General features: G+C 31.7%; 3 protein-coding genes across 4 annotated transcripts; 2 read left to right on the forward strand and 1 right to left on the reverse strand.

The window, feature by feature from the left end:
* Window positions 1–1,721: 1,721 nt before the first annotated feature.
* LOC112795328 (prohibitin-1, mitochondrial) lies at window positions 1,722–3,085 on the forward strand. The gene is made up of 3 exons (XM_072234560.1): window positions 1,722–1,935; window positions 2,056–2,291; window positions 2,507–3,085. Exons 1-3 carry the CDS (start codon window positions 1,722–1,724, stop codon window positions 2,666–2,668), a joined length of 612 nt encoding a protein of 203 aa, XP_072090661.1. The 3' UTR covers window positions 2,669–3,085.
* Window positions 3,086–7,712: 4,627 nt separating this feature from the next.
* LOC112797616 (cytochrome c) lies at window positions 7,713–9,600 on the forward strand. The gene is made up of 3 exons (XM_025840648.2): window positions 7,713–8,097; window positions 8,241–8,374; window positions 9,233–9,600. The coding sequence occupies exons 1-3, from the start codon at window positions 7,986–7,988 to the stop codon at window positions 9,326–9,328; spliced, it is 342 nt and encodes a 113-aa protein (XP_025696433.1). The 5' UTR covers window positions 7,713–7,985; the 3' UTR covers window positions 9,329–9,600.
* Window positions 9,601–10,977: 1,377 nt separating this feature from the next.
* Window positions 10,978–14,403, reverse strand: LOC112797617 (probably inactive leucine-rich repeat receptor-like protein kinase At5g48380). Of its 2 annotated transcripts, none has more exons than XM_025840649.3 (3): window positions 14,232–14,403; window positions 12,757–13,728; window positions 10,978–12,283 (listed from the first exon to the last, which is right to left on the reverse strand). In XM_025840649.3, exons 2-3 carry the CDS (start codon window positions 13,606–13,608, stop codon window positions 11,273–11,275), a joined length of 1,863 nt encoding a protein of 620 aa, XP_025696434.1. In that variant the 5' UTR covers window positions 13,609–13,728; window positions 14,232–14,403; the 3' UTR covers window positions 10,978–11,272. The 2 variants fall into 2 exon arrangements, with proteins under 2 accessions (XP_025696434.1, XP_025696436.1); XM_025840651.3 differs by having other exon boundaries at window positions 14,024–14,385.
* Between the last annotated feature and the right edge of the window lie 280 nt (window positions 14,404–14,683).

Consider the following 14,683-nt stretch of genomic DNA (forward strand, 5'->3'; position numbering starts at 1 on the left):
ACTTGACAAATATAATTATTTATAATGTAATATTTTATTATGATAACATATCTTTATATATTGGCTCCCTATACAGTAATAATATATATATATATATATATTTTTTTAATTTATTATTTTTCTATCACATGACATATTTATTATTATATTTTAAATTTAGAATTTTTTTAAATATAACATTGCAGTTAAATAATGACAAGCAAAAAAAATGAAAAAAAAAATATGAAAACATTCCCAATATAATTACGGTTAATCTTTTTTTCTTTAGTTTTCAGATATATTATTTATTTAGAGTAATAACTAAATTTATTATAACCATAATAAAATTATCTTTAAGCTATTAGTATTATTAGTAAATTTTTAAAATTATTGACATATTATTAGTATATATAATAAGTAATAGTAAATTTCTTTTCATATTTATCATTTTAAAAGTTTATAATTTTCATATAGTCTTTATTCTATTTTTTTCATACCTAATGATTATTGACTACGATCTTATTAATAGTATCACCTATAGTAAATTAAGAGAAAGTATGAAAAATAAAGACAAGAATTATAAGACTATAGAAAGTCCTATTCAAGTTTGACGAGAGTAAGACGGTTTATATAGAAATAGTTCTAATAGATGATAAGATTAATTGATTTATTTACTAAATTTTTTTAAGTAATGCTAAGTTCAATTTATAAATAGAGTTTGATTTTGATGCACTGACAGTGTAAAGCGTTTTACATAGTCGTGCAATCACATCCGTTCTTTTGGATGACCATTCACGCGGTCAATGTGAAAGGTATTTATTTTTATTGATGTGTTATTACGTAATTGGATGCACGTGTAAAACTGCTTTACACTGTCAGTGCATCAAAATTAAATTCTTATAAATATTTGTAGTTCATATTTTAAGTTAATTTTATAAGTAAACTATTTCACAAGTCAAAGACAATTCTTTTTAATAGCTTTGTAATTGCTAATAGCTTTTATATATAATTTATTTTGCAATACGATAAAATTCATATTCAATCAAGAATTATTTGACAAAAATATTTGAGAATAAATTGGTAGAAAGGAAGGTCTATGTCTTCTCAAATTTTGAGATTGAGAAATCAAGCGGAATATATCTTCTGACTGTACACACGTGTAAAATATCTTTTAAGATGGAGTTACGTATAGTCATGGTTCTGAAAACTGGACCGGACCGACCGGTTCAACCAGAAAAATCGGAAACCGGTTACCTAGCCGGTCCGAGTAACCTCAAAAACTGGATGGCAAAGAACCGGTTAAAAAACCGGTCGAACCGGCGGTTAACCGGAGAACCGGCCAATTTTTTGGCGGTTCAGTGGTTTGGAAATTCAAAAGCAAAACGACGTCGTTTTGGCTATTTAAAAAAAAAAAAAAAGAAACTGGCGGAAGACCTAACCCTAATCTGCTAATCACTCGACACTCACTCACTCAGCAACACCCAAGCTCCCAGCACCCAGCCTCCCCTTTCTTCCCCCCTCACCCACCATTCACCAAGGCCAGCAGCGCCACCGCCCACCAAGCTCCAGAGACCAAATTCCAGAGTGCTCCTCAGTCGCCACCCAGCAGCGCTCTTCAGTCGCCACACGCCACCCCCACCTCTTTATCTCATCTCTGAGAATCAGAAACCTTACCCTAACCTAACCCCAGCCACCAGCCCGCCATCATAATCCCCCATGGCCGAACTCTTCTTCTCCGGTAGATGGTGCTTTCGCCGCCGGCGGGAATCGTGGGTGCTGTCGCAATCTTCTCATCGCCAATCCCTTCTCATCTTTCCTCTTCTCGTCATCATCGCACAAAGGAAGCGTTGACCCCGTGGCATAACCGTCACGAAGGTTTTCCAGTCGATCGTCATCTCTTCAAGCACGCGCTCTCTCTCTCACTCACTCTCTCTGTGTTTGAGCTTCGAGCTCTCTGTTAGTTATATGATCTTCACTTCTCAGTTGCAATTTGTATTCTCGGGAATTAAGTAAAGTAAATTTACTTTTGATTTAATATCAAAGTGATAGTACTATCTGATCAGTGGGACTGATTATTAATAAAACATACTATTTTACAGAATGTCAGTAGAGAAATAAGGAAGATCTTGACTGAAAGGGCCTCCCATTTCAATATTGCACTGGATGATGTGTCAATCACAAGCTTGACATTTGGTAAGGAATTTACAGCCGCAATTGAAGCCAAGCAGGTTGCTGCTCAAGAAGCTGAGAGGGCTAAGTTTGTGGTAGAAAAAGCTGAACAGAACAAAAGAAGTGCTGTTATTAGAGCACAGGTAAAATAGTTGGCGCAATCTTATGTTGGGACTGTTCTTACTTAGTATAATAGTTGGATTCGATGCTTTAGTATTTCTGAATTGCCAGTTATTATACGGCTATACCAAACCATAGATAGTCTGAATATCATGAAAACTAAACAACTGAGATGTAGTCCTTTTCAACTTGATTCTGTAGTACATTTAAAGGCTTATTTTATTTTTTCTTTAAACAGGGAGAAGCCAAGAGTGCACAATTGATTGGTCAAGCTATTGCCAATAATCCTGCATTTATCATCTTGAGGAAAATTGAAGCTGCAAGGGAAATCACTCATACAATTTCAAACTCTGCTAACAAGGTTTACTTGAATTCAGATGACCTATTTATAGCAACATAGTATTTGACTATTTGTCGATAATTCATTGTTGAGCTGGGATAACAGGTCAAATCAGTTCATAATAAGTATAAATATTTGGCTCAGCTAGTCCTTAAATGCTTGCTTCTGAGTGAAGCACGGAATTGTTGAAACCCTGGCTCTCTTTATTGTATGCTTCTGTTCAGTTTTCATGTCACATTCAACCTTCTAGGGTTGAAGGTGAAAATCCTTATGGTAGACTAACAGTCTTCTTGTGAAGTATGAGTCAAAAACAGTGTCAATGTGCTTCTATATATCTGAATCAGTGTATTTCAAAGTTTTGCATATGGTAAACTGGTTATTTATCAACAAACTATGCTTGTCTGTACTAATATACCTTTGTTTTGAATAGTATCATTCAATCTATTTATACTTTACAGCCACAATTTAAGTGTTGCTAGATGATATGTATACAAGTCATGCCAATTTAAATTCTTTTGGATTTTAGTATCACTATATTCCTCTTTCTTAATGATCTATGAAGTTGTTTAGTTATAAACTTTGATGTTTAAAGTTGTTTGTGAACCTCTAATATTAAGTTATGGATAATTTATTATGTGAAATTTTAAATTTTATTAAGTTAGAAATTATTGAATTTATATATTTAAAATTATTTTTAGGTTTTTTAATAATTTTATTTAATATTTAATTAAACCGGTTGAATCCCGGTTGAACTCCGGTCGAACCAGTGAACCATTGAACCAATGACCTCACCGGTTTATTGACCGGTCCGGTTCTCGCAACCTTGCATATAGTACATATGATCGTAAAATTTTGGATAATCATTTTAATTTGCTTGGCCATGCTAATATATTGAAACAAACAAATGAAAGATTCTACTTATTTAGTACGTAATTAATTTATATTAACCCACACAAAATTATTTTCCTTTTGATTTTAAGTTTTGCCAAAAAAATGTATAATAGCATCATTTTATCGATAATAAAAATTTTAACAGTTTATTTATGAAAATATTTGAAATTGTATTCTGACTTTTTTAAAGGTATATCCTTTTATTAATATACTATTGTTAGTTTTATCGTTTAACATAAAATAAATCAGTAAATTCTCTTTATTTTATACACGTACGAAGTTATAATTTCTTATATTATTCACTTATTTCCTTAATTTGGTACTTTTAATTCAATTTTTTTTGTTTAATTAGGTGTTATTGGATTCTTGACTAGAAAAAAAAAACTTATATCATGGTCAAAAATAGAGAGAAGTGACCAGTACATTGTGATTGATCTTCATGATTTACAGTATGTAAAATTTTATTATGAATATTTCTTTTGGTAATAATTATGTGTTGTAGTGCAAATTTTTTTCTTTACGTATGATTACTTACTCTCTTAATTCTCGTTTTCATTCAAAAATGAGAAAAAGATAAGATGTACACTATGAGATCAATTTACAATTTAATTACTTGATCATCTATGTGATCACCAAGCAACCGAATACATATTGATTTTGTATTTATTTATATATTTTATTTATTTATGTTATATTTGTAATTATATTATATCTATTTTTATAATATATTTTTTTAAAAAATATCGTTAGTATTAGCACATGGTGTATTAAATAAATTAAATGATAGAAACACGTAACTATTTTCTTTTTTAGTCAAAATTCAGTAAAATACTGTAATTTAGACTTGCAATATCAATATATTAATAGTAAAGTGGAGAAAAAAATGTAATATTATATCAACGAAATTTTTTTAAATCATAATTATAATTTATGATTGAAATCATAATTTAAATATTTTAAACGGGATAATTTTATTTAGAGAATTTATAATTCAAACATAATTTTTATACACTTAATAGCTACATTCGAGTTAATACGTTTAATATTATATTTAAAAAAAACGAACAATGCCCATCATATTATTTATTAATTAATTAAATTATTACAATTTAAATTAATTTTAATAGAATAATTTAAAATTTTAATTTTAATTTTATCACGTGCATGGCACAGATTATTACGCTTGTATACTTTTATAATTGTGATTTTTGTGTATTATGTTTGTTATTATCTTTTTATAATATGATTTATTGATCCTATTAGATAAATTAAATTAAACAAAAAATTAACTCTAAATAATAATAATAGTAAAAAATTATAGCATACTAAAAAAAGAGTACTAAAAATATTTAAAAAATACTATATAAAAAGATCATTAAGAATTTTTAGATTTGTTTCAATTACTATAAAGTAAATATTTAATTTTTTATTATTTTTAGTACTCTTTTTTATAATTGTAATTCTCATATACTATGTTTTAGTGTAATTTTTTATAATATAGATTATGATTCCATTAAAAAAATAAATTAAATAAAAAATTAATCATAAATAATAATAAAATCATAAACGTTGAATTCCAAATTAATATTAAGAATAAGATTATTGAGAGTATTAGAATAAGAGTACGATGTAAAAAATACTAAAATAATATTCTTAGTTAATACTTAAAAAAATGTAACATATTTGATTCAATATTCTTTTATATATATATATATATATATATATATATATATATATATATATATATATATATATATCTAAAATTTATATTGTTTTATTTTTATTTTAGTAATAAATATTAATTTTATTATAAAATTAACTAATAAGATCTATTTAAATATCTAAATTAAAATGATAGGATAATATAAAAAAATTATTTAAGTTGGAGTCTATTTTAATAATTTTTTATCTAAAAATGATTTTAAATGGTATAAACCAAATAACATTTATTTTACTATAATCAATTTTGATAAAAAATTACCAAACATAAATCACTTTAACACAAACTTACTTTTTATCAAAATCAAGTTTGCAAAATCAATTTTATGCAAACTCCCATTTACAAACTGTAATCCAAACACACACAAAACAGTCAAGCTCTATAAAACTATATATATAATTTTCAGACACTCGAACGAAATTCGTTTTTACCCCAAGCTTTTAATAATATAGCCGTGATCTGTCATTACGTGCGACTATCTCCACTATAGAAAAAAAGGCTTTGTACATATATATCGTTCAAAACTACGTTTTTTATCAGGTATAGAAAATAAAAAAATTCCATAGAATATAAAAATAAAAAAAATAAAAAATAGAGATATGCCTAAATACTTTTTTCTCTCTCTATATATATAGGATTCATATAGATAGTTAACTTAAGTTCTTATTAGTTGATAGTAAAAGATTAGTATATCTAACTTTGTAACAAAATAAAGAATTGAGTTACAAAAGAATTTTTACATATTTAAAATTTAAACGAAATGTTTTATAAATAATATATGTGTGTGTGTCTAATATAAAATTCTGAAAGGGCCTGCTACACATATAAGTAAAAAGGCCGTACAAGTTTTACAAGTTATCAGTCCAAACTTCATTAATACGCGCATTAACTCATTTTAAATGGAGCGTAACTACACGCGCCCCACTCAAACGGTTCCTCTTCGTCTTCTTCTTCTTCTTCTTCTCTTCTTCTTCTTCGTCTTCGTCTTCTTCCTCTTCCTCTTCCTCTTCCTCTTCCTCTTCTTCGTTTTTTTTTTTTCGATTTTTATGGTTTCTGAAATTTTTCTTATTCTTCTTGTTGCACGTTCTTCTTCCTCTTACTCTTCTTCTTCTCCTTTTCTTTCGTTTCTGCACGTTTTTCTTCCTCGTTTTCCTCTTCTTCTTCTTCATTTACGTCTTTTCTCTCTGTTTTCTCGTTTTTTTTTTATTTTTCATGGTAAAATCGTTTTTGAAGAAGAAGAAGCAGCAGAAGATGAGGAGGAGAAAGAGAAAGAGTTCTGAATTATGCATAAGATGTACTTCAACGAATTTTGGGTGTATTTTCTTAAATCCTCTGGGTGTATTTTCTGTAACCCTTTGGGTGTATTTTCTGTAACCCTTTGGGTGTATTTGAGTGATATCTGACTGATATCTATGGGTGTATCTTACTGATATCTGTGGGTGTATTTTTCATTTCAGAAAAAATGGCAAGCATTACAGAAATACACCCAAACGATTACATAAAATACACCCAAGAGATTACAGAAATACACCCAAACGATTACATAAAATACACCCAATAGATTACAGAAATACACCCAAACGGTTACAGGAATTCACCCAAACGATTATAGAAATACACCCAAAAGATTACAGAAAATACACCCAAAGGATTTAAAGAAATACACCCAAAATCATGCATAATTCAGAACTCTTTATCTTTCTCCTCCTCATCTTCTGCTACTTCTTCTTCTTCAAAAACGATTTCAGAGCTTGATGTCAAAAAACAATAGAAATCGAGAATAACGAAGAAAGAAAACAGAGAGAAAAGCACGTAAATGAAGAAGGAGAAAGAGAAGGCAAGAAACAAAAGAAAAGAAGAAGAAGAGGAAGAGGAAGAAGAACGTGCAGCAAGAAGAAGAAGAAGAAGGTGTAATGAAAACGTGCCGTAACAGTATGTGGAGGAACTAACGTCAACGACGAAAAACAAACCAGTGAGAAAGGAGGAGAAAAGAACGATCGAAAAAGAAGGGATGTAGCGCGTCGTACGTGGAGCAGCGCATAATTTGATTTTATTGTATGCAGAGCTTTTCCCAATTCTAAATATTAAATAATATCAAAATTTCCCCTTAACTCCTCCGACATGAACAAAATTTTAGAGTTGTAATTAATTATTATTGCAATTTTTACCCTGAAAACTCTTGCGTGAAATAAACCTTTTTACTTAGTAAAATTAATTTAGGTGAAAACTTAAAACTTAAAAGAGAATTACAAAATCTTAATTCATGAAATAAAATATAGCATGAAGAAAACTTTAAAATGGGGAGTTTAAAATTGGAAAAAGACTTTATATATTATTATTTATTAAATTTATTTTGTATTAATTTAAAATTAATTAATTAATTTTACTAATATAATAATACACAATTAAATCATTAATTATTTGTATAATTTTTTTTACATTACATAAAAATTATATTCTTATTTATTTATCGTTCTAAATCCTCCTTTAAGTGTTCCTCTAAAACTTTTGATTACAAAAATAAAAAGTTGTGCGTGTTGTTGTTGTTGTTGTTTTTTTTTAATTTTTTAAAAAAAAAAAAACGGGGGGCTGTTTCGAGAAGATCGTGGCTAACACGAGAAATGGGGCAAGAAAGACAGCGAGCATGTTCCCTTAAATATATAGCCACCCTTTTTCCCCTAATTTTCGTGTTCTACTTTACTTGTCTCGCCGTGTTCTGGAACCTTCCTTCATTCATTCATTCTCTTCTGCTCTGTATCACCCACAATGGCGTCTTTCTCGGAAGCTCCCCCCGGCGACTCCAAGGCCGGCGAGAAGATCTTCAAGACCAAGTGCGCTCAGTGCCACACCGTCGACAAAGGCGCCGGCCACAAACAAGGTATTTACTATTTTACCCTTCAGATCTGTGCCTCTCTTGCTTGCTTAGCTGAGCTGGTTTCTGTTAGGCAGTTAGTTATGCTGTTTCTTTTTCTGTTTCGTGTCGGATAATGCCGTTATTCACATCTGCCTTCTCTCTCTCAGGACCGAATCTGAACGGTTTGTTTGGGAGGCAGTCTGGGACTACACCAGGGTACTCTTATTCCGCCGCTAACAAAAACATGGCTGTTATTTGGGAGGAGAACACTCTCTATGATTACTTGCTTAACCCCAAGAAGGTACTATAATATTTACCAATTGCAATTACCCTAAGATCATGCTGCTATTATTGTTATTGTTGTGAATTATTAGTGGTCTTAAATTGTGGTTGTAACTTTGGTTATCTTGTATTTCAAATCCTCGCTTTTCAAAGATATTAAGATTGTTCATAAATGTAGGACATTCTTTAGAGCTAGCGTTGGAGATTGAATTAGGTTCACTCAATTTTAATACGGATTCTAATACATGTCTGATCCAATCTAGTTAGAGTACATCAGATTCTGATCTAATTTTTGTTCATCACTTCATGCTCCAGATGTTCATTCCTTCCGGAGTGTGAGCATCCCTCGCCGCTTGAGCTAGCTTGCAATTTGATTTTTATTTGATGTGATCTAGAGTAATCATTATGAAAAATATTACGTGCACAGAAAAAATTAGCTACCAAATTGGTCACCGTGTATTTGTGGATGAATATGAGTTGTTTAACTCATTTTCAATGTGTATTTTGTAGTTCAGTATGTATTATACATGGGTGGCTTATTTGGTAGCTAATTTTTTTTATACACGTAGCATGGTTGAATCATTATTTAAAAGCTACATAGCTTGAAGTTGTGGTCAACAGAAGTCAAATCTAGATTTTTTTTTTCCAGCAATGCTACATAGCATGAAGTTGTGGACTTGTGGATTGCAATTTGATTTTTATCTGATGCGATTTAGAGGAATCATTTACAAGCTAATATATTTTGAGAACCAACAATTATGTAGTTGACTAGTTGGATCTTTTCTATAGAAACCATTGTAACTAATCTCTATGTCAATGTGGCAATGCGACATTGGATGTGTTGCTGATTTCTGTTTCTATTTATTCTCTTGTGCAGTATATTCCTGGAACAAAGATGGTCTTCCCTGGTCTTAAGAAGCCCAAGGATCGTGCTGATCTTATCGCATATCTGAAAGAATCTACTTCGCAATGATTAAGCTATCATATACTCAGTTTTGCAATATGATTTTGAAGTTTCGGACATTTAAATTCAGCGGTGCAGTAAGTACTGTATCTGGCAAATAAAGTAGACTTAAATTTGTTTTCGCAATGCTATTTTATTCGGATTGCATTGCTTCTCAAGAGGCTGCAAATTAGCTATTGAAAGTTGAAACAATATTATTAATATGTTGTGGTAATTGGTAAACTTGAAGAGCACAATTCATACTTTCTTCTTCAGTACGAGTGAATTGATTATTCTTGTTACTCTCTTGTGGACTTGTGGCTTTGGATTTTTAATTGCTTAGTTGTATGTACAAAGTTTAGTCTTGGTTTGTGGAAGTAGAATTTAGGGTTTATTTTAGGCACGCTTTTATTTTCAGTGTTTTTGGTGTTTGAATATTTAGTGAAAGATAAAACTAAAAATAATGAAAACAACAAAATTTTATTTTCTTGGTCTGGAAAATAATTTTAATCCTTATAGGCAGAGGCCAGAGAGACTAGAAATACCATAGATGATGAATTGAAGAGAATTTTTATATGGCATGATATATTTTCATGGGAAAATGTGACATTTTTTATATTAAGATGGGAAATGTTTTTTTCATGGAGGAATACTTTGATGGAAATTATAGAACAGCCTTTGGAAATTCCATGTCGTCTCTGTGGTTTGGTTAAGCCAATATTCTTCGATTTTTTTTCCTTCTCTTTTTCTTTGACGTGAATATTCTTTCTCGTCAAGAAGAATATTGTGTTGAGACTTGAGACATAACCGAATCGAAATCGAGTTTGCATTGGAAATTTTCTATGCGTTGGGAGTTTAGTGCGCGTTGTCCGCTGTATTTATTTATTTATTTATTTTAATAATTTTATATGATTTTAGTAATTACAATTTATCATAGGGAATAGGCCTTGAAATGACAATAGAAGACTAGAAGTCTTCAAGTAATATTTTCAAACAAATTAAATGGTATTAGTTTAAGTCACTATATGACGCAATATTATTCAATGTGACACTCCATGAATATTCCAAAAGCTAGGGTGAAAATCTTGGCCGGCACTGAATTTGATTCTAGACATTTAAGTCATTAACATTTTGATAATTCTATGATAGAGAGGTATTTGTGTGAAGAAAATAAAGAGTAGTGTGTATAATTTATTTTAAAAAATAAATAAAAAATTACACATTTTTTTAGAAAAGTATTTAACCATTTATAAAAGTAAATTTTCATCTTTTTATTAATTTTTTTTACCATGGTTTGTACCGAACATTTTTTTTATTTTTATATTTGATTATATAGTATGTTTTACATCTTTTCCCCCTATTTCACCTCAAGCTCAATCCACATTTTCTTCCTTAAGGATTGCGGTGTCTAACTGTCTATGTATCAATGTTCCAAGTGCAAAAGAAAAATGTGTTATGAATGCATTTGCACAAGCGTTACATGAAAATTTACTCATGAATATGGAAACTATAAATAACTGAAATAATAATGATGTATAAAACTTATAGTTATCAAAACTAAACCGATAATTGATTCGGTTATAGTTCTGGGATATTGAGTTATCGAATTATAATTAAATATGATCAAATATTATTTTTTTAGATTAGGGACTTCTTGATTCTACCTTGGAAGCAAAAAATTAGAGAAGAGGAATGGCAAATGTTTATTAAGGAAAGGCAATATAATGCGCTATATCAAAGGAAGATTTCCACCCATAATATCTTAAGATTGGGGTTAAAAAATTACACAGTCATCCATGATTTGATTATACATAATTTTATAAATTGATGTTTCAATATTGATTTCAAACAACTACACCTAGATCACAAAAACCTTTATATATAACATGAGTTTATTTTTAGGATCACATAGTAAGATATACTTACATATTAAAATTGATTACACATCCTACTTTATATCTCACACCACCATTTTCAATCCTTTCCTCCCTCTTTAGCCACAATAAGCTCCTCTAAGTTATCAGCATAACCAGTATCAGTAGGTACCAAAATTTCATCCTCTGTTGTAAAATTATATTTACTTCCAATGGCTCTTAGAAACTGGTAAACTTCAAACAAAGTTGGCCTCTCCTTTGAGGTTGCTACAACACAGTTGCATGCAACCTTTAGGAACTGGAAAAGCTCATCATCGGCTCCCTTCCCGGTTAGGGATTTGTCAATGGCATCATGGAGTTGTGAGTTACTTGAGAGCTGCTGAATCCATTCTACCAAGCTTCCTTTGAAAGTTTCCGGAGCTTTCGCCACGTGAGTAGGTTTTTCGCCTGTTACCAACTCAAGAAGTACAACACCAAAGCTATAAACATCACCCTTAGGCGTGGCTACCAAAGTTCTTGTGTACTCAGGAGCAACATAGCCTAAATCCCCAAACTCGCCATTCACAAAAGTACTCAAATGCGTGTCGATGGGGTTCATCAGTCTAGCCAGGCCAAAATCGGAAATTTTCGGCTCAAAATCTGCATCCAACAAGATGCACTTAGAGCTTATGTTTCGGTGTATGATCCGGGGATTGCAGTTGTGATGAAGCCATGCTAATCCTTTGGCTGCTCCGATTGCAATTTTGAGCCTTAAAGACCACTCCATGGTGCTCTCATCGGCTCGATGATGTAATTGATCATGGAGGGTGCCATTTGGCATATTTTTATAGACCAAAAGCCTCTCCTTTTTGGCAGAACAAAAGCCTAAGAGGGGAACCAAGTTCCGGTGCTGGACTGCCCCTAGCGTAGCCATCTCAGATTTAAATTCTTTCTCTGAGTGTTGAGATTGTTGCAATCTCTTCACCATGAGTGATGTGCCATCATCAAGAACAGCTTTGTAAATGGTTCCAGTTCTTCCTGACCCAATAATGTTGCTTTTGCTGAAGTCATTTGTAGCCTTCATGAGATCACTCAATTTAACTTTTGTAAGTGTCTTCTCAAACATAGAAACCTGATATCCAATTCGGCATAGTTAGACACAATACTTTGAAGTTCAAATTTTACACAAACTAAGGGCTAATTTGGATTCTATTTTTAATATTTTGAGAAGGAAATAGAAAAAATAAAAAAGTTTTATAGTAACATTAAATCATGCATTGTGAAATTAGGATAAGTGTTTGATCAACTATATATCAATATTATCTCAAAAGTCATACAAATTTTCCCAAAAATTAGGCATCAGAAACTATTCTCTTTTGTCAAAATATCTAATATAGAAATGTATCATTGCTGGTTCTGGTGTATAAATGTGTAAAGATCCATTATCTGTTATAAAACATTAAGATTGAAAACATTTTAAGATTGTAAATATTATCAAACAAGATAATTCTCAATGAAGATGTTAAGCTAGGAGTTAATGCTTATTGAAAAAGTTTCCATAATAACAATTTTCTGTTGTAATAAGCCATCATCAACATGGTATACCTTTATTTGTTTGGTACCCTTTATACTCTTTGCCCATTTGTTTCCTTCAGGGTCCTCTTCCTTCTTCCTGGTAGAAACCCGGCGCACATAGAAGAACATTGCAACACCAACCACCAATGCAGCAAAACTCACGCCACCAACGGCTGCTCCAGCTATAACAGCAGTGTTGCTGTTGGAAAGGTTACTCTGGCAAAGATCCAAAGGAGGGCCACAGAGGCCTGGATTATTCGCAAAGCTCTCGGCCGTCACTACACCTTTCTTAAACCCCGGAACTTGCCCAGTCAAAAGATTATTGGACACACTAAATGTCTTAAGCCTCGGAAGCTGACCTATTTGCGAGGGAATTTGACCGGTGAGCCTGTTGTGGTCAAGTTTGAGGTCATTAAGGAAGCTACAATTCGCAAGCAAAGCAGGTATCTCGCCATCAAAATCATTCGACGACAGATCAAGTTTTGTCACCCACTTAATAACAGTAGATATATCCTCCGGAAGGGGCTGAGAAAGCCTGTTGTTCGAAAGATCTAGCCCTGTTAAGCTCGAGCAATTCACAAGGCCTCGAGGGAATGACCCTTTCAGTCCCATGTTCGATAACTTGATATTCAAGACTCTGTTCTCATCAGGATGCCAACAGTCAACCCCGGTGAACCTGCAGATAAACCCTTCTGTGTTGTTGTTGAAATCCCATGACTGTAAATAGTTATCCGGGTCACGCAGCGAAGCTTTAACACTCTTCAAGCAGAAGATATCAGTAACAGTTCCATGTATCTTGCCACAACTAATAAGCAGCAAGAAACAAACAGCTAGAACAACAACACAACCACGGCCACCGAAAATTCGGCTACTCGAAACCATCCTTACCGAGATCACAAACAAAATATCCAAGAAGAAACTATCCAAGTAACTCAGTAGGATTGGTATCTAAAGCAACCCACGGCAGAATCCATAACACTTCAGTCCTCCTATGGACACACTCTGAAGCATATTCAACAAAAAACAAAACTCAATTTAGCAATTGATACAACCCAAACCAAACAAAAACTGAAAATTTCAAAGGCAGCATTTTTATCTTTTACACCAGAATTCAGAGCCTACACCAAAGGCTAATCCACATATATGAATAAGAAAAACAGTAAAAAATAAATAAAAATCATGAGAAACCTAGTAAAGTTAACCTTGATACCAATCAACAGAAGCATACAAATCAAGGAAACAAGATTGAAAATCACATGAATTCTGCTTAGAGGCACTCAAATACCATTACCACTACCTCATCTCAGCTATTGGAAGACCCAACTCAGGAAACATCATGGAAAAACCACTCATCAGAGAAGAAAGGGAAAAACACCAAAATCAGAGTGAAATAATGAGTACAAACATAAAGGTTTGAACTTTGAACAAACCCAGCAAAGAAAAAAAGCAGGAAAAACAGAGAATGAGTAATAGCAATGGTAGGGAAGAGAGATTGTGTTGCTCACATTGGGAAAGAGTGAAGAGAATAGAAGAGAGAAACCGAAACCGAGTCAATTCAAGAAGAACACGGCAAATGTAGTGATTTTGAGAGAAGACTAAGACTTGAGACTGTGTTGAAGAAAAGGGAAGACTTAATTACAATACAAAGTTTCTTTCTTTGACTATGTGACTCCCTTTTGCCGATAATAAAGGGCCAGCATTGTCCCTAAAGAAACTCTGAATGTGACATCATTTTTTATTTTTATTTTTATTTTTATTTTTTTCCCCTTCTAATTTCTTTCAAGTAAGACAGCAGAGGATTTGTTGATGTAACTGTAATTTGTTTAAGGGAAAAAAGTGTATAGATTTCTTTGTCATTTTAGTTAACCTTTTTTACTTTTTTTTTAAATATCTTCTAAAACTTTTTTAAAGCAATTTTTTTTATTAAAAAAGTAGTTATGTGATTACATAAAAAAAA

This window comes from Arachis hypogaea, chromosome 4, assembly GCF_003086295.3.
Source record: "Arachis hypogaea cultivar Tifrunner chromosome 4, arahy.Tifrunner.gnm2.J5K5, whole genome shotgun sequence".
In the NCBI taxonomy this organism is placed as follows: Eukaryota; Viridiplantae; Streptophyta; class Magnoliopsida; order Fabales; family Fabaceae; genus Arachis; species Arachis hypogaea.

Coding starts and splice junctions, on each gene's coding strand:
- LOC112795328 (XM_072234560.1), top strand. CDS start 1,722: ATGGTGCTTTCGCCGCCGGCGGGAATCGTGGGTGCTGTCGCAATCTTC. Junction 1,936..2,055: donor GTTTGAGCTTCGAGCTCTCT/GTTAGTTATATG, acceptor GGGACTGATTAT/TAATAAAACATACTATTTTA. Junction 2,292..2,506: donor GTGCTGTTATTAGAGCACAG/GTAAAATAGTTG, acceptor TTCTTTAAACAG/GGAGAAGCCAAGAGTGCACA.
- LOC112797617 (XM_025840649.3), bottom strand. CDS start 13,608: ATGGTTTCGAGTAGCCGAATTTTCGGTGGCCGTGGTTGTGTTGTTGTT. Junction 12,284..12,756: donor AGGGTACCAAACAAATAAAG/GTATACCATGTT, acceptor ATTGGATATCAG/GTTTCTATGTTTGAGAAGAC.
- LOC112797616 (XM_025840648.2), top strand. CDS start 7,986: ATGGCGTCTTTCTCGGAAGCTCCCCCCGGCGACTCCAAGGCCGGCGAG. Junction 8,098..8,240: donor AGGCGCCGGCCACAAACAAG/GTATTTACTATT, acceptor TCTCTCTCTCAG/GACCGAATCTGAACGGTTTG. Junction 8,375..9,232: donor ACTTGCTTAACCCCAAGAAG/GTACTATAATAT, acceptor TCTCTTGTGCAG/TATATTCCTGGAACAAAGAT.